Source organism: Xiphophorus hellerii, chromosome 8 (genome assembly GCF_003331165.1).
Source record: "Xiphophorus hellerii strain 12219 chromosome 8, Xiphophorus_hellerii-4.1, whole genome shotgun sequence".
Classification (NCBI taxonomy): Eukaryota; Metazoa; Chordata; class Actinopteri; order Cyprinodontiformes; family Poeciliidae; genus Xiphophorus; species Xiphophorus hellerii.
In genome coordinates, this window is record NC_045679.1 from 21,197,754 (window position 1) to 21,225,697 (window position 27,944).

Below are 27,944 nucleotides of genomic sequence, written 5' to 3' on the forward strand. Positions count from 1 at the left end.
GAACAATAATTGAAAAGTTCAAAAACAACTGGAACTGGGACAAAAGGGGATTACAGTTTATACTGCCAACATAAAAAAAACAAAACATGAAGGGCAAGAAAATGGTGGGAAATGAAATCTTACTGTTTGGAAACAGCAGCGATTTTTTTATTTGATTTTAAAATGGTGATACAGGAATAAAAGAGTCACTTATCTGAAGGGGTTTTACACAACTTAACCGGAACTGCCAAAATAATGTGAAGGCTGCTGGATGTATTATTACAGAGCTTCGACCTTCAGACAGCTCTGATTCTTGTGATGTGAACCCCCAACCATGACCGAGTTGTTCCCGTCCACTGCAGAGCACATTTATTAAAAGGATCCGGGAGCAGCAACCGGGAGTTAGCATCGTCTCATTGTCCGTCTGCAGCAGAATCGGGGAGCCTTTACAGTCCAACAAGCACAACACTTTATAGGTTAGATTCTACAGTTTGTTTTTCATCTGATGATGTAATTAAGCTAATATACAAACAAACAAAAAACTCTGCATAAAATTTTTTTCAGACAAAATTTATTACGTTTTTTGATATGTGGGATATGCTATTTTACACATTCCTTCAGCTAAAATCATCCCGTTTCATGATGCCACACAGTGTACTCTTTGGTCCATTAACAATAGATACATTGAGCTGAAGAAGCATTTCAAGTATGTTTTATAGTGGATTTTTTTCTATTGGCAGGCCTAAAATACTGAAAATATACTTCTGATTATTTAAAAACTTCATACATATCCTATTGAGATCATATCACATCAACCCTTCATAAATAAAGTACAATGTGAGTCTTGGAGACCATCAATTTATGAACAGGCACAGGCTTGTTACCAGTATCAAGGCAGACTAAGCTTTAAATGGTCAAAAACAGACATTCTGCAGTTCACATCGCTTTTACAGGAGATGGCAAAAAAGTTTGGGACTGAACAGAAATTTACTCTTGTGATAAACAGGGTCAGTCATAAGGGGGGAAACTGAAGGGGTGTTCATCACTCTTACGAAGGAAATATAGTTTCAAACTTACATTTTGCAAGCTAGGATTACGAGTCTGAGCTGATAACGTTTGAAAGGGGATATTCTTCCCAACAAGCTTTTGAAGACTTCTATTCTGTCATTTTATTTGCATCAGTGTATCAACATCAAAATACAAATTACTAACTCTTTTAGATAATTTATTTCATGAAATGTAACTTTTACACAGTGCCATTAGGAGAGATTTTGACAAAATTATATGACTGTATTATCCAGATGAAGAATTGTAAGCATATGCCTGTATCTGGAGTCTAAAGTTTAACCCTTTAATATGAGCCCCAGATGTAGAGATGTGTGTTGCCAATGTGACATCCAGACGGATCTATGTTCAACATTCTTATTTTGAAATAAGCAAGGAAGTAGTTTACAGACTACCCAGTTTTATTGGGAGTTTAAACAACACTTCTAAATATGGCATAAGCACTTTGGTTTGTTGGTACCAACAGAAAACAATCAAACAGTGACAGACAAAATAAGAGCAATTCAGAAGCATGGTGAGAATGCCACCACTGGCAAGAAGTTAGCTGCTAACAATGCTAATGTTGTCATACCCTGTGTAGCTCCCAATGGGTGCTAAACAAAAGGCCCATTTCTCAGTTTTTAATGAAGACGGGTACCAATGACCTACATTTACTCTGTGTTAGTTACTTAAGGTATCTTTTCAAGAAAAAATATGATTCTTACAGTTGGTTTTATTAGTTAAAACGCAAAATTGAGCTCTTTCAAGGATTTCCCTTTGCATTTAGACCAATAAGTCTAAATCTTTCATATATGAATGAGTCAAATATGGATTTAATTATGCTCAGAGTTTATGCGCATCTATTACTTGTGAACGCAATTTTGGCCATTGTCTCGTCTTGTCAGCAGGACATATCATCAGGGATTATTATTAGATCATGGTGTGCAATTATTTGTTTTTTTTACATTTTTCTATAAGTATCGTGATACTGGCCCATGCCTTTTCATTAGCCATTTCACTTAAGGAAAGTTTTGAAGAGATGCTCGAACAGCTTGGTCACAGGAAGCCGTCCATACTCACCATCCGTGACCCCCCAGGACACAACGCAACTCGACAACTTGGTAGTGACTCAGTAAAAGAGGAAAACAAAAACAGGCAGGTAGGCGCCATGAGAATCCCAAAAAGCCAGGCTGCGTGTTGATGAAGCCTGACCTGAATACCGCCGAGGCCAAGATGACTAATTGTTAATTAAGGCGCGGTGATGAAAGGAGAGCTGAAGTGTAAATGAATGTGTCAGTCTGAAGGAGCCCTCAGACACACCTTTTTACCCCCGCAAAGGAAAGTCAGCAGTATTCTAGAACTTGTGGGTGTTCTCGGTGGCCGGCTGGTTAATGTTGTTCGCAGGGAAATTGAAATTCTGATAATGTTGGTGGAAAAAAAAGAAGAAAGAAGAGATTGGAAAATTGAAGGGAGAGAGTGAGAAAGAAAAACATCAAGATGAAGGAGGGGGATAAGGTATGAATCACTGGAGACAGAGGAGAGGCATTTGGCTAAACTGTGTATGTCTTCGCTCGATGATGGGAAAATGAATTGTAGCTTAGGGCAAAAAAAGAAAAAAAAGGAAAATCTGAGAAGATGTCGGTGAGTTTTGAAGCTGGAAAAAAAAAAACCTCCAGCTCCTTTTATTAAACCATTGTCCCAGACTTTTTCTGATGTTTGGTTGCTTTTTTTGATGCTTCAATCCTAATCATCTCCCATTTCTAGGCTTTACCTTCTCCCAAGGCCTGGGGGCAGGACTGAGGCAGGTTGGAGGCAATGTCCCCGAGACTCTCTCTCTCCTCCCTTATCTCCTGGATGTCCTGCTCGATGAGGGACAGGCGGCTCTGCTGTTCTTTAGCAGCAGAGTGCAGCTTCTGGATCTTGGAGCCCAGCGCCGGGCTCTCCACACTCCCACGCAGCATGCTCAGACGGCGCTCTGTTTCGTTTAGGATTCGATGGAAGCGCTCCAGAGGCACGCTCCCGTCTGATGAAAAACACACAGGAAATTGGTAAACGTAGAAATCAGAGAAGGATTTTTCTTTTTTCTTTGTTCACTGATGGACTCCCTGCATTAAAGATTCAAACAGTGTGCGAGTCTGCATGATGACCTAATTACAGTGATTTTGGTCATTATCCTCCCAGGCATGTTAACATGCTGACGATAAAGTGCCAAATCCTGGGCTTTCTAGCTAATTCTACAACTTGGCACATGCATTGCTGTGGAAAAAGAATAGGCAATTTACAGATTTCTTCTGTGTTAGCCTGTTTAATACAACTGTACGTTTCAGATTATAAATCAAATCTTTAAGATCAAGATTAAATACAAAAAAACTTATCAGAATCAGAACCAGCTTTTTTGACCAATATAAAATACACAAACAAGGAATACGGTGCACTCACAGCATATAAAGTAACAAAATAATAACAAAATAAGGTACAGAAATATTATGTTGTTGATGCTTTTTTTAAAAATCAATTAATAAAGTAACAAATCTATCAAAACCAAACTGGAAGTGTGCATAAAAGCACCCCACTCACCTTCTCAAATCATAAGTTCACTCAGGTTAACCCCATATCTTTGGGTTAATTTCACTTTTCTTGTGAAAGGCTTGATTACAGTCAGAACTGCAGAATCAAGAATTACCTAAATAGAACCTGTCTGGCAACATGAAGTAGGCTGAAGGACCCCAAAACAGCATCAGCTCAACCCCCATCAAAGACAATTCAAAAACACACAAGAGGCAAAGTCAGTGGCACCGTTCAGTCTGGAAACGGAGATATTTCGAAAGAGAAATGCCTTTTCTGCAAGAAGAGAGCAATGTTTCCACTTTCCAAGGACTGAAAGAACTCAATAATGCCTTTCTCTTCTTGCATCTCTAGTTTGGAGGTTCCTGCAGGTTGTTCTTGACAATATTCATTGCTGAATCCTTAAATATAAAGTAGCTGTGCTGCGGTGGGATAGACATCTTGTTATTTTTAAGTATGTAATGTCCTTGCCAGCAAGATCGTAGCTGTTTTTCTCACAGCCTCGAGTAAAAGAACCAACTTCTCAGCTTTTGTTCAGTATGCATTGGCTTTTAGGCTTCGGGACTCCAGCGAATCTCGGCAAGAGCCTGTTATCCACAAATGGATAAAATATGGAACAGTGGTGAGGCTTCCCATGCTCGGCCAGAAACTAAGATTACACCAAAAGTTCATCAACAACTTTTGGTGTTGATGCACTTTAGGTTTTTTCTTTTTTTGTCATAAAAATCCCAGACATTTAAAGGACTGAAGGCCTCAGTTAAGGCCAGTATTTGTGAGCGAAAATAAAGATACTTGGTACACAACATCGAACATCGGAGACTTTTTTAACATTTTCTCTTAAACTTAAAAATCATTGTATTAGTGCCTAAGGCACTGGGGTGAATATGTAGAACCTTTTGGAAAATCTCCTTTTTCATCTAGTGTAAAACTAATACAGTGTTTTAGAAAAAGATAATCATATATAAGTTTGCTCTAGTGACACTGTTTATGTCACAGACTTACCTATTTTGCTGATTAGTTCACTTAGCGTAACAGAATATGCCTCTAACTGGAGTTTAGCTGCTTCCATGTCATTCTTTATGCTGGAAAGTGACACTTCAGGCTAGACAGAAGAACACAAAATGATTACACTTTTTAAAAAATCTTAAACAGAGGAGGAGATCAATATGCATAGATCTAGGTAGGTACTAAACTGTAACTTGGAGGAAGACATTTTCCTGCCAAAATGCTCACCCATTTAGAGTTAATGGGCAAAAAATACAAAAAGGTCCAGACAGCAAATGACATTTCCAAGCAGCTTTAAAACCCAGTTTAATTATATCTCATATGACGTCTCTTCCTCAATGCTTTCTAAAGTTCAACTTGAGTTTTAGTCAATGTTTGTCTTGTCTAGTTTCTTAAAAGTGATGTAACAATATATCAAGATGACAAGGCGAGACAATATGTGACACTGCTTTCCAATAAACCATATTTTATGCATTTGGCTTTGTTGGTTTGTTTTTATCTTGTATAAAGAGCTTTGTTGTTAAAATACCAAAAACTAAAAAAATTGCATTCATGGTTTTAAAAATCTAAAGAACAAAAAGATTTACAAATTCTTCTTTCCAAAACAATGCAGTATCGGTAAGAATTGAAATATTGTGTCTGTGAGCAGCAATCTTCAATTCTTGTTACAGGTTCTCAACTGGCCCAGACTTTGACTGGGCCATTATAACAGATGAATGAAGAAATGAAGATATTTTATTTGTTGGCCTCTCTTTGGCCACTTGACCCAGAAATGGACAGATATGGAAAGACATTTACTGTATTTTTAAGTATGTTTACTTAAACTTACCTCTGTTGGGATCATGGATTTTGCTTTCTCTGTTAGTAATTCTCGTTCTGATAACTTATTTAAAGCAGAGTCTATTTGTGAGTTAAGCTGAGAAGCTGCAGTCCTGGTATGCTTGGCTTGGGTCAGAATGGCTTTGGATCCCTGCAAACAAGATACAAAACATGTCTAAGGACATTTAATTTCCAGAGTTTTAAGCCTAATGTTTCTACACCACTGCTGGTTAAACTGCACTTAGGTGGAGTTTTCATATTGTAATTTGATTTCATAATTTAAAATGATGAAATCTGTAGTCCCAGGCAGGATGAGGGAAACTTTGAAAACAAAATAAATGTCAATACCACCCAACTAAACACGGCAACCCTCCACTTCAAACAAATTACAACAAACTGGTCCAAATTTAGAAGTTAAATGTGTTCAAGTGTTTAAATCAGCTAAATTATTTCAGTCTAAAATAATCATCTGTAAAACAAACAAAACAAGCACATACCTTAGCCACATCGTGTGCCATTTGCTCTGCCTCCTTTGTGATGTTCCTTGTGAGGCTGGCGTTTTCCCTCGCAGGATCAAGCATCTTCTCAATTTGCTTGACCTTCTTCCTGACCTCTGAAAGGACCTTTTCTTCCTGGGGTCTTTGCTTCTTTAACGCCGTCTTGGTCTGAGCCTGCCGGCGGGGCCACTCTTTCACCATGTCTGGAGATGTGAGAATCGACACGGGAAGATAAGTTGTTCTTAACTCAACGCGGTGTAGATTCAAGGAGGTCATCGTCTCCCGGTTGAGGACTGATAGTTTCTGCGCACTCTGTTTTTCTTCAAGATCTTATCCAGGTTGTCTGATCAGAGAACTATCCTCTAATGTTCACTTCATTCATGCTTAATATTTCAGCCAAAAAACTGACTTAGTAAAAATTAGAAAAAAGCTTTCCACCTCATTATACTTTCCAAGTGATATGCAAATACACTCAGCCACTTGATATACACTTGATATTTGACTTTTTAATTTAAGATGTATAATTCTTGAACATTTCATGAAGAAACAGTCTTACTTTCTACTTCTCTATGGATGGTGATGACATCTGACTCCACTTCTTTGCCCATCACCACTGATGTCAAAGCAGAAGCTTTTGCCTCCTGAACATTCCCTTGCAGCTGCACAAAGTGAGCAAAAAAAAATTATTACATTGTGAAACAAAACCTAAACATGATACAAAATCTCCCCACCAGTCATGTTGATAAAACCTATTCAAATTAAGCTCTAGTTTGCACGACAGCTGAGGTTTTCGTCTTTGCTCAAACACTAATTGTAAAAATTGTTCAAAGCAAAGTTTATAAATTAGCAAAACCTTTTTCTCCTTACATAACAGGAATTGCAGTGAGATGTGTCATAAGCTGAATTAGCAGTAAAAAACAAAGAGAAAACATGCTAATGTTAGCCTATAATAGTCATGCGCATATTATAGCACTCCTACACACCTGCAGTATTATGAAGTTTGCAGATGACATGTGGTCAGACTAAAAGGAGGAGTGACATGAAGTACAAGGACAAAGTGGAGCTGCTTTCTGATTGGTGCAGAGTCAAGGACCAGCAAAAAGAGGTGGATATCGAGTTTAAGTAGCAAAAAATAGACATCCCACAGAGCTCCGCTGTTGGGAATGGAAAGTGAAAGACAACCTAACCTAGAGGACAAGTACCAAGCAGCTGTGGAAGAAGGTGAAGCCCACACAAGTCTTCTCAAACTTACTCAAGAGTGTGCACTGGCTTACTTTCTGGGTGAATGATTCAGAAGCTGAACAGTCCCAGATAAAACAATGTGAGTTTATTTCAGACTAGTTTAAAGTGTCTTAAATTATATATATATAGAAAATATATTTGCTATACTTCAGAGATCACTTCCCTCCATAAATTAAAAATATCTGCCTTTAGCAAGAGAAACAGACACTGCTGTGTGCTTAGAGTCACAGGCAAGCGAGCTAGCTAAGTCCAATTTTTCACCCTTACAAGCAAAATATCGGAATCCAACTTATTTTATGAGGTTAGTCAATAACTTTCACATTCAAAAGAAAAAAACAACAACAACACATACTTACCATTTTTATTGCGTCTACTTCTTCAAGGTTTTTCAAGACTGTCTGTTTTACCGACTCCATCTCCTTGCTGATGTTACTGATGAGATTTTCTTTGGTCTGAATTTCTTGGTCCAGCTCTTCTGTCTGTTTTAAAATGTCCTCACTCAACTACACAAAAAGAAAATAATGTAGATAAGTGTAAGCTTATTTTAAGATAAAATAACCAACCCGCTTTTCTCAAGAGGTCACATTAGTCCATACAAATGTTGTTGCATTTGAAATCTAGAAAATCTGAAACTGAGCATTTCAGTTTGCAGTATTTTGTTTGATTGGAGATGCTGAAGAGGTTTGCCACCTCCCTCTGTAATAATGTGCACCCTTTGAGCAGCAGCCTCTGCCAAAAATCTCCTCTTCTTTGCCAACTTGGTGTTCTTTGCATGCCAAATGTTAAATCAAGTGGAAAACTTAAATTACTGCCTGGTGGTCGCCTGCCTCCTCCAACCAGTCAAGTGTCAGTTTACACCCATCTCTCCTACTGCAGCTGAACTATAATGAGTTTCAACCTTTGTAAAACTGATCATTGTATAAATCAACATGCTAATAAAATTCTCAGCAAAATCATCAGAAACATATTTGCTATATTTCCTTTTTGTATCTAGTTTAATTCGATTTATTTTTATTGTTTATTATTACAACTGCTATTTTTTTTTTTGCCACCATCAGCCTCTGAGCTTAGGTTCTTTACTAGCCAAAAAAATTACACATAATTACAATTTTCTGTATGAGCTAATAACAATAATTCACCCACTTTTACAAAAAGATGCCACCTTTCACACAATGTTCTTTATGAATTTTCCCATTAATATTTTGACTTCTGGAAGAATTTTGCTTGTCTTTCAGACATTTACATACAAAGTCCAACTACAAGGTGAATGCATCAGCAAGTACCATGCTTCTGAGTTTTATATAAATTTTCACTAATGCACAATACTGCCACCACCATTTTGGGGTAACGGCGCCCAGGTGTCCAGCTCTAGTCCTCAATGACCAGTGTCCTGCATGTTGGCCCGTGTTCTAAATGTTTTAGATGGATTTCTGCTCCGACACAGCTGAGTCAAATCGTCCAACTACTCCCTCTCTGCTGAAAACTTTGAAGAAAAAAAAGAGGAAAGCTCTTCCATTTCAATAGTATGTCAGTGCAGTTAGCCTGACTTGTGTGTCTTCTATATATTCCACCCATGTGGCCATATAATCACACACACACACACACATCAGTCAACAAACAAACACTACAAATTCTAGGGTGTCTTGACTGACCTGTGCAGTGGAGTTGTCCGGATGTGTTTGGTTGAACTCTGTTTGGTTCATGTCAGATGCTGCTCTGGCATCCATCAGAGTCAGCTGATGTAAGGATGATGTGATGTTACCCACGGCAAGCTTGAAAGAGGCATCTTCTTCCACCAGGGTCAGATGTTCAGCTACAGTAACATTTAGCAGCACAGTGAGGTTTTCCTTCTGCTGCTGCATTCGGGTTATTCTGGCATGAAAGCAGGAGGAAAGGACAGCAGATTAGTCACAAATAAGGTAGTGAAGCTAAAATCAGCTAGATTCAGGATGTGCTGCATTCATTTGATGTGAGAAAATACTAAGTGTGGGGGTGAAAGATTGTCGGTGCCTCGTATTCAGTGGGAGAATTCAGGAGCTTTCATTGGAATATTTTGACACGGAAACCCTGTGCCTTTATTGATATTGATGATGAGGAAACTCTGCTCGTGATTCATGTTTAAAGAGGAGTAAGGTGAGATTGACGCTGCGGAAAGAAAGCACGGTGAATAATGAAAGGTGTTGGACGCAGTGCATGGGATGTTGAAATTGTCACTTTTTATCATCTTCAAAGCTGTAATTATACATGATCTGTTTTGCCTCAAAAGAGCAGGTACGCAAATAGAGCAGGGCGGCTAAGCACTCGTTGCCCCAGAAATGAATTAAAATGTTAATCTCGTAGCATTCTGAATAGGTTGGGGCTTTTTACATGGCTGCATAGTTTTATACACTTATCTGAGCAAAACCAATGCAGTTCAGTTTCATTAAACCATAAAAACTATGGAAAACTTAATGACATTCACTTATAACAAAAAGCTGCATGACAACATCTGAAGCTTTATGCAAAGAAAATCAACTTGCAGTGGATAATGCAGCACAAGTTAAATAAAATACAACAGAGCTACGCTGTAAAGTAATTTGTTGATAAAATCATTAGCTAGAAAGTTTGCAGCATCCTTTGTCACCTACTCAGACCTGATGAGGAAAAGCTACTGGTGGACTGATTTGCATCCTAAGCTTTTAAAGGGAACTCAGACTCTGTAATTACACTGAAACACCATGAACTTATTATTTGAATGCTTTGAATTTAGTGAGGAAAAAAACAGATACAGTGTGTAAAGCCTGTAAACAAAGATAGTAAGGTCAAACATCATTTAGAAAGCCTTTAAATGGACTACATTACATCCAGTAATTACATGCATGCTAACCCTAGTGGCACATGTCTTTAATTTAAATCACAAAGCTTTAGCAAGAGGAACTGCAGCAGTCTCTGTTTAATCAAAGAGATTTTTTTTTTTACTCCAAAATACATACACACATTTCAACCATAGGAAAATGTTTTTTTTCATTGGACACGTACAGAGTGATTTTCTGCAAAAATGTCAAAATATGATCGGATTAAAATCAAGCTTTTGATATTCATGTTTACCATTTAATGAGGTTTAGACCAGGCTAGTTTCTCATGATTTCTTTATAAAAAAAAATATTCCATACCAGCCAAACAGAACATCTTATCTCCTGATTTTATCCTATAATAATATTATTTCTTTACATGCAACTTTGATTGCACTTAAATAATTTGAGCCAGCATGTGTGAGAAATGCACTGCGTGACTCTTTATTGTGGAACTTGAAAACACAGAAGAAAAACGTTCTTGTTCCTTTGTTTTGCAAATTCATTGTTGCTTTCCGACCTGCCCAAAAATCTAGACTTTCATCATATCTTAACCTAGCTCCACAACTTTTATTCTTCTATTTACATCCAAGATGCTTTTCATAAAACCGCAGGTGTTTCTTAAGGGGAAAAGAACAAAACCACAATACCTCCAGCTTTCTGATAGCTTTTGTTCCTACTCTTACGGGCTGCACCAAAGGAAACTTCAGTTTAAAATGTGTAGAACGTAGTTGATGAAAACAAAATGTATTGTTTTGTAATTTAGGACTAATGCCATTATAACACGTTGACATTTCCAAATATTCTCATCTAACATTTGTCTACATTTAGATATAAAAGCGCCAATAACAGAATTAATAGCACATTTAGCGATTTCTATAAACAATGTAAATTTAACATTTCCTTTTTTATTAGCAATCCACCGTTCGTAATTACTGCCTACTGTGGTTTTATATTACATACAAGCTCATTTCTTCTAGTTACACTTCAAAATTGGGGAAAGAACATGTCATTCAAAAGTTATCAATATCTTGATAAGTCAGGGAATGATGAGAAAAACTTGCCCATATCTACAACCATCAGGACTGTAGCAAACAACTCGGGAAGAGCACCAACAATGAAGAGGGTGTGATGGGAAGTTAAAAAACGTAGCTCCCTCTGAGAAAATTACAACAATTCTTTAGTGTGAGATTATGTGACTGAGATCATTCATTTTCAGGCAACACAACCAACAACGACAATCTGAAACAAATAAAGTAATTCTACTCAAAACTGGTTTCTCCAAAAACAAACAAAGTGCATTTAAACCATTGCATTCATGTTTTATTGGAAAGTGAAAATAAAACAATGCAAAAGTTGTGTTTTTTTGCTCATCTCCAGTTAACTTAGTGATTCCTGTTCAGTGATTTCAGTGATTCTGAAAAGCACAGCTAGAGACCCAAATGCCTTGAAGCAAAAAGTAGTGAAAGAAGTAGGTATGTCCCCTTACTCAATATCCTAACCTCAGTGAGTAGTAAGTATATTTGGTAACTACTATGAGTATGTTTACAGTTAGCAGAGGCAAAATTAAAACTTTTAAAAGAAATATAAATTATATAAATCTTTCTCCACAGTAAATCAATATGAAAACGTTCCAATATGCAAAGTGCTAGATTTGTTCACAGCAAATGAATAAGAACACAGTTTTTCATTGGTTTAAAATTTTTTAATACAATCATGATTCACAATTCAGGCTCGGTGAGGCAGAGACCTGAAGGTATATTTTTAGAAACAGATTGAACACTTTAGTTCTTTTCTGGTTCAATAGTTTCCAAACAATAAAACGCCTCTGCTAAAGTATCAACACATGGGGAAATATGTGTGGGAAAAGCAATTTAATGGTGCCCATCTGTGCTAAAACTGCTCACTTTGCATCCTATAAAGTGCCTCTCTCACACACACACTCACACATACGTGGTGATGTGCAGCACTGCTCCAGTGATGAACAGAACTCTCCCGAATCAAGCTGACTCCCGTTAGGAGGGGGGTAATCAATTTTGAGCTCCTCGCTTCTTTGCTCTCATCATGGCCACCGGAGGGCTTTTTGCATCATTCTGTCTGGTGTTCGGGATAATCCTCAGAGCAATCACATGCTAGGAGATGCAGTGAGCGTGCTGCAAATCCAAGAAAGCAATAGGCTTACAGCGCAGAGAAGCTGTCCCCCCTGTGACTAAATGTCTTACTCCTAAACTCCAGCGTGCTTTAAAAAAATAAATAAATAAAAAATTGCAGTGAAAGAGAGGGCTTTGGGTGATAATGCAAGGATAGGTACACTTTGTTGGAAATACAGTGCAAAAGCCGAAAAATCCAGGGAGCTGAGCGGCTTGTTGGGTTAATAAGTATGAGTTATGTGTTATGTGACCACTTAAGCATTCTCTCTGCTTGTGGGGGTGTGTGTGTGTGTGAGTTAATTTGATTGGTTTTGCTCACTGCTCTTTCAGATTCCTGGTGTACTCCTCTGTGGAGTTGTCCTGCAGTAGATCCATCAGGAAGCTGAAAGCCTGCTTTGACTCACGCACCGCCCTGCTGGCTACGGCCTCAATGTGGTCCGCCGTTTCTCTGTGACTGCAGAGGGAAAAAAAACAAAGAATAAAAATAAAAGAAAGAAAGATAGGTGAACAAAGTGAAAAGAGGAGGGGAAAAAAAGCATGCAGCATAGAATAATAGACCATAACGACTGCCTGAGGTGAGGTGAAATAGATTTGAGCATTGATGCTTTCCCCCCCCACACACCGGATCTCCTGGCCAGGTTTCTGGAACAAGCATATAATAGAGCTGCGAGCGCCGAGTGGTCGAGAGCATCGACTCGCTGCGGCGTGACCGCATTGTGAGTGACAAGCACGAAAAAGCAGCCGAGCAGAGATCCACAGATTACTGGAACAGACTCCGCTTTTAATTGACCACTGAAAGCCCATTGAACAGACTTACCTTTTCATTAGGACCTGGGAGTCATTGACCATTATGCTCCATTTGTTGGGCGCTGACATGGCTTCAAAAGAAATGACCTGTGAAAATGATAGGCAAGGAAAGCAACACAGTGAGTGGGAGGTCTGGCTTTAAACTACGTTCACAGTTTTACTGTAATTTTATACAGAAAGTCTTGACACCATATTATGTCATACAGTAGACACACATAAATATGTGTCTACATTCTGTTTAACATAAATAGCAATTATGCCAATCAAATGAGAGCGGCCCATTAGATTTGATCTAATGGGCAAATCATCTAGAATTTGATCATCTAGAAGATATGAAGATGGAGTGCTGAAGTCTAAAACAGTTCAGAAAATGGAGGAGAAGAAGATTTAAGTGGTTTTGAATTTGGTATTGTTGCTACTGCAAGATGAGCTGGTTTGCATGATTCAGAAACGGCTGACTTCCTGTAAGGTAAGGTAATTTCATTTATATAACACATTTTCAGCAACAAGGTAATTCAGAGTGCTTTACATGAATTAGACAAAAAATACAACAAAACAACAATTCAAAGGAAAGGGCAAAAGAAGAAAAATGATGAAAAAGGAAGAAAAAAGAATAAGTATTCTGTGACTTATATACTAGTAGGGGTTTCTCTGGATTCTTGTTCTGATAATGTTGATCTAAAGCAATGAGTAGTTTCTCTAGATAAGTTAAGAGTTTCTCTGGATTCTAAGTTTGTTCTAATTCCTGAATATATTAACTAGATGGTCCTGTTATAAGTATTCCATAATTTATAAGCCAGAAGAAGTTTATCTGGATAATAATAAACCAAGTATTGGTCTAAAGTAATAAAAGTGTTGGTTCTCCATGCTTGATTCTATAAAGTAGATGGTCCTAAATGTTGATCTAAGGCAATGAGTAGCTTCTCTAGATGAGTTTCTCTGGATTCTAGGTTTCTTCTAATTCCTCAAGTATATAAACTAAATGTTCCTGTTCTGGAAGTACTGTAGCTTCCATACAATTGTATTTCGGATTAACTGAGAATGGAGTAAAAAAAGAGTTCAGATCTAGTAAGATGTCAGAGGAGAATCTGTAAACTGGTTTGACATGACTGGCAAGTGTACCTCAAATAACATCTCATTACATCCTTCGTGTGTGGCTTCTCGGAAGCCCAACACATTGAACCTCGAAGAAGATGAGCTACAGCAGAAAGACAATAACAGGGGCCACTCCTGTCAGCTTAGAACAGGAGGCTCACCAAAATTGGACAATAATAGGCTGGAAAATGTTGCCTGGTCTAATGAGTGTTTGTTTTAGCCCTGACATTCAAATGGGTGGGCCAGAATTCGATGTAAATAATGTAAAACGATATTTTCTTGTCTCACTTTGGGCTCATCATTAATAAGCATTTTTTAAAGTCTATCCAAGTATTGTGGCTGTATGATCACACATTTTGAGGTCTACTTCCAGCAGGATATCATCATCTCAAACTAACTTCTTGAGCTTGACAGTGAGTTGCCTGCACTGCAGTGGGATTCACAGTGACCAGATCGCAAAGCAGAGCGCCATTTGGATACGGTAGAATGAGAGCGTTACATCATGGATGTGCAACCAGGAACAGAGAGATGCTGTCATTTCAATATAGAATCAGATGAGTGTTACAAAACGCTGCTGAATTTGTGCCACAGAGAACTAAGGCAGCTCTGAAGGGAATAGGACGCAAGCCGGTGCAAGTAGGGTGTACCTAATTAAAAGGACGGTAAGTACATGTTATTAAAAATGATGTACGTATCCACTGAAGTGTTGTCCTAATAAAAATTATGTCCACACGGCTGAACGCAGAGTCCTTTACCGAGTGACATCCAATTTGGAGAAATGCACACAAACTGAGCGAACTGCAATTAACGCTGCTCAATTCTTTGCTCCTTTTGGAAGACTGCCTGTCGATTGATTATTAACCAAACAGCTGCTGCAAGTGATGAGAGCTACAGAGGTCCAGTTTGTCTGTGCAAGCACAAAGACGATCAGAAAGGAGGAAATTACACTTTAGCTAGAAAAAGCTCACTGATCACTCTGAAGTCTAAATAAGAGGACAGGCGGATCCATAAAAGCTTCCTGCATCCCCAGGCTTACAATGAAAGGCCACCAAATGTGTAAGGAACAAGTTGTTAATTTAGGAATCCATTAAAGACCGGTTAAATCTTTGCTTTTGGAGAAAGTACTTTGCCATTTAGATGTGTGGGACAGAGGTCTATTGTTTGTTAACCTGAAGCGTTCCATAATCATAAGAGGATCGAGATTTTGTCACATGTAATCTCAGCGTGTTTGCATAGCTCCAGTCTGATGTGAAATTGCACTTATCAGTATGACTTGGAATATTTTGAGGCTTTTAATGATTTATTTCAACTCTCCTGCTTTGATGGTGGACTGATAATATAATATATAATTAATTAATGGAAAAAAAAAACTATAATTGGGTGAAAAAAAACATTATTATGGATTTTCTCTGGCTAAAATCTGGTATATAGGATAAAATATATAGATACACCCACAATAATATTTGGATAAATGTCACTCAGGAAGATGAAGAGAAGTACTTTTTGGAGGCATTAACAAGGTCTGGTTAATAGCCATTATCAACAGAAATGGTCAGATTTAAATTGGCTGGTTTTCCACCAAGCACCACAAATTTTAAATAGGGGTTACCAAAGAAAACGGCGAATGTTAGCCTGCTTATCGACCAAAAAAATTGTGTTTGTTTGAGGTTGTCTTTTTGTTGGAACACAAACTGCTTTCACCATCTAGCCTTCGGCTTAAGGTAAAGTTAGAAAACTTTTAGGTAGCTCTTCTTTCATTACTCCATGAATTGGGATGCATACAACAGCAGTGTAGGGAGCGACTCCGCGGGATTGTTCAGTCACCGCCAGGCTTAACAGGTGGGGCACTGTTCTTGGGAATGAATGTCTAAACTTGACTCCAAAAACAAACTCTCCTCTTGGTCATTATAGCTGAATTAACAACTGTCTAGTCAGACTATAAAACCTTTGTTTCATAAGCCATTTGGTTTGTCTATGTAGGCAAATTATAATCTGGCATGATGGTGTCAATTTTGGAGAAGGTGCTTCTTTTATTGGTGAGCCATTTCAAGCCATTTTGAGATTCAGTCTTTCTGACAGTGAAACATAGACATGGTTTGACAATTATCCCAAACACACATAAATGGCTTGAATTAAGCTTCCTGAATGGTTTTCCAAAGCTATAACAATAAACTTATTGATTTGTGGACTTTGCTTATACAAGTGGAACAGTGCAACCATACCAACTAACGTAGTTGAACTCTGCCAATTTTGCCATGTGCTTGAAGTGCAACTTAATGGGAGACATTCATCAGAATATCAGTAAAGGAGTGTGCATATAATTATGTAAGATTAATACTATAGTATGCACCCAACTTGTTTTCAAAATATATTACAACTTTATGTTATTTGATCATTTCCTTTAAAAAAACATATAAAAAGAGCAAAAATAATATGATATTTAGACTATTTTTGATCAGAAATATCTGCTGTATCATTTTTGTTATTTTGTTTTAGTTATTACCACTATTTATATGTGAATGTATAAAGCTAGAGATGAGACTCATATAAGGGATTTGATCAGATATAGCTAAAAAGAAAAAAAAAAATCATATCTAGCAAAATGATAGATGCTCATTTTGCAAAACACTCATTTTGTCCCTCTTGGTCATGTATGATCTTTAATGTTATATTCCAGTTTAACTTTGGGACTCTCTCTAAAGTGTACATCATGTCTTTAAACAATTCTCCTTGGTCAGGCTGTAGTTAATCTGTTGCATCCATCCTACATCCTAAACCCCTGCCGAGTATTTACACACCTTGTTCCACTGAGGACTTTGTTTTCTGCAGCTCTCCGTTTCCTGTTTGTATCCTCATATATACACTCTTCACTTACTGCCATAAATCTCAAAGAAAGAATCTTTCTCTAAGAGGACTCTTATCCAGCCACCCGCTGTGAATTGCTGGCATGTCTTGGATTTCGGACCCATTTTCGCCCTTGTGAGAAGTGGTTTAGAAACTATTACTCGTCCTTTGAGACCTCTGCCAGACAGGCTTTTGTTGACGGGACTTTTTTTTTGCCGTTTGTATTCCAGCATTTTTTGGTTTTTTTTATCTTTTAAAAATTGATGAAGTTGCTTTTCTCTCAATGAACAAAGCTTGATGTATTGATTTTCTGATGCCACACTCAATTTCGGTCTGCCTGATCGTGCTTTGGATACAACTGATTCAGTTGTATCCAAAGTGTTTTGGAGTGCAATGCAGCCTTTAGAAACTGTCAATACACCTGTAATAGGACAGAGGAGCCCCTGCTTTGTTTGGAATAACGATAGAACTTCAGACATTTTCACTTAAATCTGGCACCATGTACATATGTATTTTTTTAAATATAGAAACCAAGGCATCCTTTTAGTTTTTGCTAAAAAAAAAAGAAAACCTTACATGAGTTAGGTAATCCAATCTTTGGTCTTTGCCAGAGCTAAAAGGTAGCCTCTCTTTTTTTCTTTCTTATATGTTTTCTTATAGGTCATCTAATTTGTTCTTTAGCAGCTGCTTTGGCAACACATTAAAAGTAATTATCTAATATCTACTAATGATCTGTTTCAAGGAAATGTTCCAAGAAGACGTAAAATTTAATGTCAATGAGGTATACGGATAAATTTAATTAACTGAGAATGAGTATTTTTCAGGTTATTGCCATAGTTTATTAAAAAAAATAACTTCCATAACCAACATCACAAGCATCTAGAAGATGGGTTTGCAAAAGGGTTAACACAACATGGATGTAGGTTAGCACAAGATGTGAGCAGGAAGTGGGGGTACGACCCAACAAACGGGTGAAATGACCCAGATGATTTCCATTAATCCCAGTGTTAATAGTGTAGAGATCATGAGTGGGGCAGCAAGTTAACAGTTATGTCTATATACTCCACCCATGGTGGCGCAGTTGTTTCCTCAGCATTACAAATTGCTGATACTGGGCATGTGTGTCACCCACCACATTGTCCAGATCCAGCGTTGCCTGCTTCAGCTGATCCCTGGATGCCCTGATCATCAACAGGATTTTGGTGAAGGTTCGACACGCTCCTGTACTTTCCTCATCCTTCCTCCCATCCTTCCCCTCCTCCTCGTCTTCCTCCTCCGTCAAGCTGATGCTGCAGTTCAAAGCAAATGTAATGCCGTGGAGCTGAGCTGAAAGTGCGCCCGCTGAAGCTTCCAGCAAGGAAAATTGTTTTATGAAGGCCTCCCGTGCCTCTGGAAGAACAAAGCAAATAAAAACCGCATTAAGCCTTTCATGGATTATTTCACAGAGAATGTTATTCTTCCCCTACTCTTTGTAGCTCGCAACTATCTTGCTCTCTAAACTCTCATTTACCGGGGTAATTCGTGCAAGGACTCTCATCCTTCCCACCTATCTGCTAGAGAGAAAGAAAAAAAAAAGCATGTGGGAGTCTGTCCAAATTTCGACACTTCTGTCACACTCGCTTTGTAGTTTATGAGGATAATCTGACTGGCTGTTAAAGCAAGTAATTAGGGGGTGAGTCCAATCAGTACAATATGTGTCGGTTGTTGCTTCATTCTATCTTTGTCTTATGAATTGAAACTAAATAAGTGTGTGTCCCAGCATGGGTTGTTTGTGTGCTCACACATAGAGCCTGTGGCTCCCACATGCTCATTATATCATTATCAGGCCACCCAGTGTCTTAAAGAGCATGGCTGGAATGTGTGCGCGAGTGGTGTGGGTGTTAGGATTTGTTCAACAACTGTTATCAGCATTGCAACTATAATCACTATAAACTAGGGATTAGAGATGCACTTTCTGTCATATCAATAGGGATTAAGTTAGTCACATGGTGCCTTGTTTTATATTGTTATGATTTGTCTCCATTTGGCCTGTGCAGCTGAGCCTGTAAGCCTTGTTCCCCTCGAAAGATAATGAGGATATATCAGCATTGTGTTAAAGTAATTGGGAGAGGTCGGGTATTGTTGCCTGCTTCCTGATTTAATCGCTTTGTTGTGCCTCGCGTGCAACGCCGGCACGCCGGGGTAAGAGATGCGCGGCAGAAAGCCGGGGGTGGCGTTACGTTAAACGTCTCGGCCACGCTCCCCGACCGCTCATATGGTTATCATCTCCCAGGCAGGACGCGCCGCAACAGACACAAAGGGGAACAGGCTAGAGTCGTGTTTCACAAGGCGAACGCTGTCATGTGTCTCGAGAAGTGACGGACAAAAGAGGGTGAGGAAGGGGAGGGGGGGCATCAAAAGGAGCGAGGAATTATCTCTTGCTTTCTTGCTGTTGTACCTTGGAAGGCCAGAAAATCCTCCAGTGCGTTGGGAAAAGTATCTTCCCTCTGGTGCTCCCCTTCATAAAGCCCCGTCGTGGCGTACTTCAGTGGGTGGTGGCGCTTCCCAAATCTACCTCGGCAATCAAAGTGAGCCAGGAGCTTGTCCAAATCCTGAAGACGAGTCTGAAGCTTTTCGGCCTGTAACAACATCATGATTTTAAAAGAATCAGAGGGAGAGCAGGCTTTTTTGTTTATATAAAAAAAAAAGCCGAGAAAAATAAAATAATGTGGCTCTAAAATATCTGTATTCATTTATTCAGATGCAAAGATTGAGATGTGACTTCAATTCTTAGTACACCAACACATGAAAATGTAGTATTTCAACAAAAGCAATGAATAAATGAATATCAACAACGCGATAAGGGATGGAAAAGCGTCTTCCTATCTGGATCCTCTCGCTGTTCTGTGTGCCATAGGCAGAGGAGGAAAGCATTGCGAGAGATAAGTAGATTAGACTTTGAGAGAATAAAAATCAGGTCTGAAAGTGAAATGAAAGGGACGTGATTGGTCCTGGCAGTTAAACAGTCATAGATGTATTAAATGTTGGTGTGATCACACATCTTTTTAAGGGGGAAGATGTGCCATAAGTTGTCCACAAGACCAATATGATTATCAGCTGCGCTTTCTGCTACTTAGTAACCAAAGTGTCTGCCAGGTGACAAAAAAAAAGTCTTCAGATTTTACTCTTGGCTCTACATAACTCTTATTTTCTGGGTTTGATCATCTTTTCAATAAATACAAAATAAATCGTTGAAAGAAAGCTCAGAAATAATCCCGGTTGATGTTTGTGAAAAGTCATGCAGGAGTCACGGCAAATGCATAGAAAACGGTGCTCTGCTCAGATGAGACCAAAACTGAACTATTTGACCCACAGCAAGACGCAACGTGTTGCTGAAAACTGACAGTCCATCTAATAGATTTACACCATCACTATGGTGAAACATGGTGGTGGTTTACTGAACCTGGGGCAGTGAGAGTTAGGGTTGGTGAGTAGATTGATAAAGCTGAAATGTAGGGCAAACTTGGATGAAACCCTTTCAGAGGTTGACATTAGCTTGACATCGATCTTGAACATACAGCACATGATCTAACAGCACATGTTAGATCAAAGCATATTGATTTAACATTACTTAACATTGCTCCTCACAAAATTTACAATTTAAAGATTCTAATCACTAAAAGCTTTACAGTAGTTTGTGATGATCTAATATGAAACTCTTAAAATATGATGATTGTTGGTTTTTGACAAGAAATTAAAAAGTTCTCAGGGTATGAAGGATTTTGCAAAGCCATGACGTTACTCCATTTCTCCGTTTTATGTTTTATCAGAGGGGGGAAAAAAAAATGTCAGCACCAAGATAGGGAGGCAAAGAGGGTGACCGGTGGGAGGGGGATGGGATGTTAGAGGACAGTAAGAGTAATTGCAAGAGTTCAGAGAAGACAAGGGTTGGGATGTTCACTGAATTGCTAACACTGTGGAAATCACTGAATGCATTCGCACATGAACAGTGCTGGTCCAGAGAGGACGTCCAGCCACTTCTGCAAGGGGAAAAGAATAAGTGCAGGACATAAAGGCAGAACATGTCAAGAGGTATTGGATTCTCCTCAGAAGGGAAATCCAGGGACGCACAGAGTCTTGGCGCACCGAGCGTGGGATGCAACAGATCCAAAGGGACAGAAAGAAGCGCAGAAGATCATTAGGGCAAATGTCTCTTTCTATTTCAATGCACATCCACTGTATAACTGCAATCTCCAAAATACAAAGGAGCCATACGGCTGTCAGGAAGGTCTGCAAAGGCGGCGTGCTCCGGGGGAATGTGATATTTCAAGGGAAGAATTGCACCTCGTGAAAGCAAGAAGGCAAGAAACACCATGTAGGTGTGACACCTATTTATATACATTAGTGCAGCAACCAAGTGTTTAAGACAAAATCGAAAACCCAAAATGAGACATTAGGAAAAATGGAGATAGATGAAGCAAACAAAAATGCATGGCAGGGGGAGAGCTATTTACACAAATCAGGTAATTTACAGTAGAATTTGGTAATGCCAGGCCTATTTTTAATCCCAAAGTGGGGAAAATTCACTTGTTACAGCAGGACAGCAGCTAAATATGCCCCAAAGAATATAAAAATATCTGAAAAGATAATATAAACAACTATAGATTAACAAAATGCATTGTTAAAATACAATCAAAATTAAATATAAACTTAAAAATTTGGAAGAATTTTAAATACAGACTAAATAAATACTGAATATGTTCTGTTGCATGGAGATTGCACAATTTTACAGAGCTCACATGAAGGTAGCGTAAATAGCATGTTATTTGCTGCATGTGAAAAAGTGAAAAGTCACTGAAAACACTTGCACTCAAGGGCAATCTTCCATCCATCCATCCATCTTCTTCCGCTTATCCGAGGTCGGGTCGCGGGGGTAGCAGCTTCAGAAGGGAGGCCCAGACTTCCCTCTCCCCAGCCACTTCTTCTAGCTCCTCCGGGGGAATCCCGAGGCGTTCCCAGGCCAGCCGAGAGACATAGTCCCTCCAGCGTGTCCTGGGTCTTCCCCGGGGCCTCCTCCCGGTGGGACGTGCCCGGAACACCTCACCAGGGAGGCGTCTAGGAGGCATCCTGACCAGATGCCCGAGCCACCTCAACTGGCTCCTCTCGATGTGAAGGAGCAGCGGCTCTACTCTGAGTCCCTCCCGGATGACTGAGCTTCTCACCCTATCTCTAAGGGAGAGCCCAGCCACCCTACGGAGAAAACCCATTTCGGCCGCTTGTATCCGCGATCTCGTTCTTTCGGTCATGACCCAAAGCTCATGACCATAGATGAGGGTGGGAACGTAGATCGACCGGTAAATCGAGAGCTTCGCTTTTTGGCTCAGCTCTCTCTTCACCACGACGGACCGGTACAGCGCCCGCTTGACAGCAGACGCTGCGCCAATCCGCCTGTCGATCTCCCGCTCCCTTCTTCCCCCATTCGTGAACAAGATCCCGAGATACTTAAACTCCTCCACTTGGGGCAGGACACCCCCCCTGACCCGGAGAAGGCACTCTACCCTTTTCCGGCTCAAGACCATGGCCTCGGATTTGGAGGCACTGATCCTCATCCCGGCCGCGTCACACTCGGCTGCGAACCGCTCCAGCGAGAGCTGCAGATCACGATCTGATGAAGCCAAAAGGACCACATCGTCTGCAAAAAGCAGAGATGAGATCCTAAGGCCACCAAATCGGATCCCCTCAACACCTTGGCTGCGCCTAGAAATTCTGTCCATGAAAGTGATGAACAGAATCGGTGACAAAGGGCAGCCCTGGCGGAGTCCAACTCTCACCGGAAACGAGCCCGACTTACTGCCGGCAATGCGGACCAGACTCTGACACCGGTCATACAGGGACCTGACAGCCCGTATCAAAGGGCCCGGTACCCCATACTCCCGGAGAACCCCCCACAGGGCTCCCCGAGGGACACGGTCGAACGCCTTCTCCAGGTCCACAAAACACATGTAGACTGGTTGGGCGAACTCCCATGCACCCTCCAGGACCCTGCCGAGGGTGTAGAGCTGGTCCAGCGTTCCACGACCAGGACGAAAACCACACTGCTCTTCCTGAATCCGAGGTTCGACTATCCGACGGACCCTCCTCTCCAGGACCCCTGAATAGACCTTGCCAGGGAGGCTTAAGAGTGTGACCCCTCTATAATTGGAGCACACCCTCCGGTCCCCCTTTTTGAACAGGGGGACCACCACCCCAGTCTGCCAATCCAGGGGAACTGCCCCCGATGTCCATGCGACATTGCAGAGTCGCGTCAACCAACACAACCCTACAACATCCAGAGCCTTAAGAAACTCCGGGCGGATCTCATCCACCCCCGGGGCCCTGCCACCGAGGAGCTTTTTAACCACCTCGGCGACCTCGTCCCCAGAGATTGGAGAGCCCAACCCAGAGTCCCCAGGCTCCGCTTCCTCAGTGGAAGGCATGTTGGTGGGATTGAGGAGGTCTTCGAAGTACTCTGCCCACCGGCCCACAACGTCCCGAGTAGAGGTCAGCAGCACACCATCCCCACTATAAACAGTGTTGGTGCTGCACCGCTTCCCCCCCCTGAGACGCCGGATGGTGGACCAGAATCGCCTCGAAGCCGTACGGAAGTCTTTCTCCATGGCCTCTCCAAACTCCTCCCACGCCCGGGTTTTTGCCTCAGCAACCGCCCGAGCCGCATGCCGCTTCGCCCGCCGGTACCCATCAGCTGCTTCCGGAGTCCCACAGGCCAAAAAGGCCCGATAGGACTCCTTCTTCAGCCTGACGGCATCCCTCACCGAAGGTGTCCACCAGCGGGTTCGAGGGTTGCCGCCGCGACAGGCACCGACAACCTTGCGGCCACAGCTCCGATCGGCCGCCTCGACAATGGAGGCACGGAACACGGTCCACTCAGACTCCATGTCCTCCACCTCCCCCGGGACGTGTTCGAAGTTTTGCCGGAGATGGGAGTTAAAGCTCCGTCTCACAGGGGATTCCGCCAGACGTTCCCAGCAGACCCTCACAACACGTTTGGGCCTGCCAGGTCTGACCGGCTTTCGCCCCCACCACCGGAGCCAACTCACCACCAGGTAGTGGTCAGTGGACAGCTCCGCACCTCTCTTCACCCGAGTGTCCAAGACATACGGCCGCAGATCCGATGAAACGATGACAAAGTCGATCATCGAACTGCGGCCTAGGGTGTCCTGGTGCCAAGTGCACATATGGACACCCTTATGCTTGAACATGGTGTTCGTTATGGACAATCCATGGCGAGCACAGAAGTCCAGCAACAGAACACCGCTCGAGTTCAGGTCGGGCGGGCCGTTCCTCCCAACCACGCCCCCCAAGGGCAATCTTGCTGAACTAATTATCCTAACAGTCATGTTTTGGCCTGTAGGAAGAAGTCAGAGTACATGGAGAGAACCCACATATAAACTCTGGTAGAACATGCAAACGCCATGCAGACAGAACCCAGGCCTGGATCCAAACCTTTGAATTAAAACCGCATTTGAAATTCACAAAATTCCTTCACCAGGGTGCCCGTATCAGCACAGAAATGATCTTTAACTACAGATACTCACATGTTTTTTGACGAGGCCGTAGCAAACTGGACACTCCTCACACTGGTGAGTGGCTCGGTCATAGAAATAATTAATCTCACATTTGTCGCACTTGTGACCCACGAAGCCCCGGCGGCACTGGCAAGTGCCGTTGCCGTGACACTGCATGGAAGCGGAGCCCATCGGGTCACAGTTACAGGCTGGATGAAGCGGGTTTAGACGAGAAGGGGAGTTAGGAAGCGAGGGTAAACAATTTACGAGTTAGAGAAAGCTTTCAAGTGTGATCTGTACTGAACGATCAGACAAGGGCATAGGGGGCAGCTGCAATGCCTGATGTAAGGCAGTGTACCTCTGCAGCCGTGTGAGGAGAATCCAAAAAAGCCCACACGGCAGGAGCCACACAGGGTCCCCTCCACCCCTGCGCGACACACGCACTCCCCCGTGATCGGATGGCAGGCCATCGACACCGAGCCGACTGGGTTACATTTACACCTGGTGAAGGCAGGACAATGTCTTAATGGCAGGTTCAATGCATAATCTCTCATACAGGCCTTCTTTCAGATGCGGTGGGAATCCATTTACCTTTCGCATCCAATGCCAGGCTGAAGGTTGAAGAAGCCGACTTCACAGTGGCTGCAATCTCGCCCGGTCACATGAGCGAGGCAACGGCAATTTCCTGTCATGGGGTGGCATTCGTCAACAGGCCCGGAGGTTCCCGCAGCGTTGCAGCGACATGCTGGAGAAGAACAAATAAAGCATTTTAATAGTTAACGTAAAGATAATGTTATATTGTTGACAGCTTAAATTTGCATGCATCTCCTTTTCATATGGAATATGTTATTAGTTTTATCTCATTTGAGTGCTGGAGGGAGAATTAGACAAAATGACAGACAGGAGCATGGAAATTCAAGCATCCCTCTGCAACATTGTTCTGCCGGATAAATTCAACTGGGGATTACAGGTAGGAGAAAAATAGGAAAAGGAATATGAAAGTGGAAGAATGAACACCTCCGCTGTGGTACTTTGGGTCGTTTCCTGCCTTTGTAACTTTATTTAAAGTTCAGTCGCTGATTTTCTTTTTTACCTTTTAACAATTCAAGGACTTTTTTTTAAAAGTGATTCGACTCTGAGCCATTTGCTCATCTCATTTGAAACTTTAGCCTTTTAGTAACCTGAAAAAAAGAAAAAAAAGAAAGAATGTGCACCTGTACACCAGAAGTGAACGCTTCAAATAGATATTCCTGCATTCCTGTCGAGAGAAATATCTGAATCCCAGCACCACTGATTATACAAGAAGTAAAACTTTATAAACCTTCTACTGCAGTCTGATGGGAACTTCTTTTTCTTGAGGAGTTGCAGTGTAAAAACAGCTAACAGACATGTACAAAAGTCTTAATTTATGACAAAATTCTTCTCACAGTGTTCTTTAAAACATTTAGAAACTGAGTTTGTAAGGACTCTGATATCTTTCACAGTTCTACATCAGCTATTCTCACAGTTGTAACTTTGTACGTCCCTGTGGACAGTTGTAAGTTCATTTAACATAAATCTGCAACATGGAAGGATTTTAGATATTTTTGCAAGAGCAGCACGAAACGTATAGTGCAGTCAGAAGTCTGTATGCACTCCTTATAATTTGGGGGCTTTTACTGCATTTAACCTGTTCTTTTTCCAAGGTAAAATGATTATATATACCTTTGGTGAGTTGTAAAAACCACAAATGTGGATTTTTCTTTGAACCACTCAAGGTCAAAATTATACACACATAACACAAAAATATCTGTATAAATGTATTTTGCCAAGTTGCAGGGAAGCTACTTGTTCTTCATAGCCACAAACAAGGTCCTGATATAATTGTGACTGAATATTTGACCAATTGTGCAATAAAAATCATGTAGCTTGTTTAAACTGGTGGGTTTTAAGGCACTGAGTCAACCTTCAGACAGGTATGCACTGAGATGAAAATTTGGGGCAATATCCACTATTGATATTGCTGTTATGGCTGATATTTTATATATGTTTAACTATCCTTTCAACGTTTTGAAAAAACAACTGCCCTGCTGACTTTACCACTGGTTCTCTGCTTCAGTTCCCCACAATCCTGTGCTACATCACTGTCACTGTCACGTGATCAAACAAACACCTCATGACCAAGCTCCTTCCCCAGACAAAAAATTGCAGAAAGATGGAAAAAAGTATTAGTTGGTAATATTGGCCCAGTTTAATTTACCAAACTGACACTGTTTTATTAAAAACGACTAATATTGACCAATTTGGATGTTAGTGCCGATACATATCACGCATTCCTACAAAATATGCTATTGCAAAACAACTCAGGAACTACTAAAGCTTAAGCCCAAGACCCTGGGAACATCAGTGTGATTGTCCATGGTGAAGCAAATTTAACATCACGACATACTGAGTCGGTGTTAACTAAAAAAGAACTCCCTGCTCCAAACTGCTTCAAGCATGACTGAAATTTTGACATTTTTCCACATGGAAAAGTAAATTTTTTTCTGGAGAAATCAGGACAAGGATTGAGGTGTTTGCCTATAAAGTTCAAAAAATATGTTTGTGGGTGTAGAGATGAGGCTTTCAAAGCCAAGAACACTGTACTGTCTGCATCTGGCTGAGGGTCTGTTTCAATGGCAGCTTGGGTACTGAACAAAATGATGAAGACAGACGACTATCTCTAAATTTGATGAATGTTGATTGTAGTTGGATGTTCCATCAAGATAATGATCTCAACCAAGCAAGGTTTGGAATAACTAATGCCGGATTTCTGGAATGACATAGCTTCAGCAATTTTCTAAGGGATTGTTTTTCATAAATTACTGGAGGGGCATGTATATTTTTGAGAGTGTACATATGATTTTGATCCTGTGTGCAAAGGAGTACACCTGCTATTTTCACATCTATTCTATCACACATTTGTTTTCTAAATTATCTTAAAATTAAAAGTCAATTCTAAGAAGGGATTCAAAAGACAAATTAATAATTTTATTTATAATAAATGTGTGTAAACTTGTAATTGGCACTCTTCTGTTAAAAAACAACTCTATACATATTAAATAATTAAAAGACATTATTTTCTAATGCCTTCTTAGTGACTCACGTCTGCACTTCTGTCTGGCCGCTTGGTTCCGGGCATCGCCATAAAAGCCCTGCTTGCAGCGCTGGCACTGGTCGCCTTCTGTGTGCCCGAGGCACTTCAGGCATTGCCCGGTAAAGTGGTCACAGACTCCCACGGCGTTGAAATCCACATTTCCGTTGCAGGTGCACCTTGCGCAGGGGCGAGACGTCCCCGACGTTCCCAGGGGGTCGCCGTAGTAGCCATCTTCACAAATCTGACAGCGCACGCCTGCATGCGCACAATGAAAGGCAAAGGAGGTGAGAGGGACTTTGATGGCAGTACCGGAGGTCATTTTCGTGTAACATTAGACTATGTTCTAATTAAATTAAATCCGCTGATTAAATGTGCCTGAATCACAGGTGGCCCTTCGCAGTGACAGG

At 40.8% G+C, this 27,944-nt stretch overlaps 1 protein-coding gene across 1 annotated transcript in view; it reads right to left on the reverse strand.

Annotated features, from left to right (window-relative positions):
- Positions 1–533: 533 nt before the first annotated feature.
- The window catches only part of lamc3 (laminin, gamma 3), a 131,570-nt gene continuing 104,159 nt past the window's right edge, over positions 534–27,944 (reverse strand). Inside the window, exons 14-28 of the mRNA XM_032570011.1 lie at positions 27,547–27,792; positions 25,014–25,167; positions 24,781–24,923; positions 24,453–24,631; positions 19,316–19,496; positions 18,011–18,267; positions 12,950–13,026; positions 12,452–12,586; positions 8,804–9,023; positions 7,508–7,654; positions 6,466–6,568; positions 5,910–6,112; positions 5,423–5,563; positions 4,591–4,690; positions 534–3,046 (exon numbers count right to left, since the gene is read on the reverse strand). Coding sequence (XP_032425902.1) covers positions 2,784–3,046; positions 4,591–4,690; positions 5,423–5,563; positions 5,910–6,112; positions 6,466–6,568; positions 7,508–7,654; positions 8,804–9,023; positions 12,452–12,586; positions 12,950–13,026; positions 18,011–18,267; positions 19,316–19,496; positions 24,453–24,631; positions 24,781–24,923; positions 25,014–25,167; positions 27,547–27,792 — 2,549 coding nt within the window. The 3' untranslated portion in view covers positions 534–2,783. The remainder of the gene's footprint in view (positions 3,047–4,590; positions 4,691–5,422; positions 5,564–5,909; positions 6,113–6,465; positions 6,569–7,507; positions 7,655–8,803; positions 9,024–12,451; positions 12,587–12,949; positions 13,027–18,010; positions 18,268–19,315; positions 19,497–24,452; positions 24,632–24,780; positions 24,924–25,013; positions 25,168–27,546; positions 27,793–27,944) is intronic.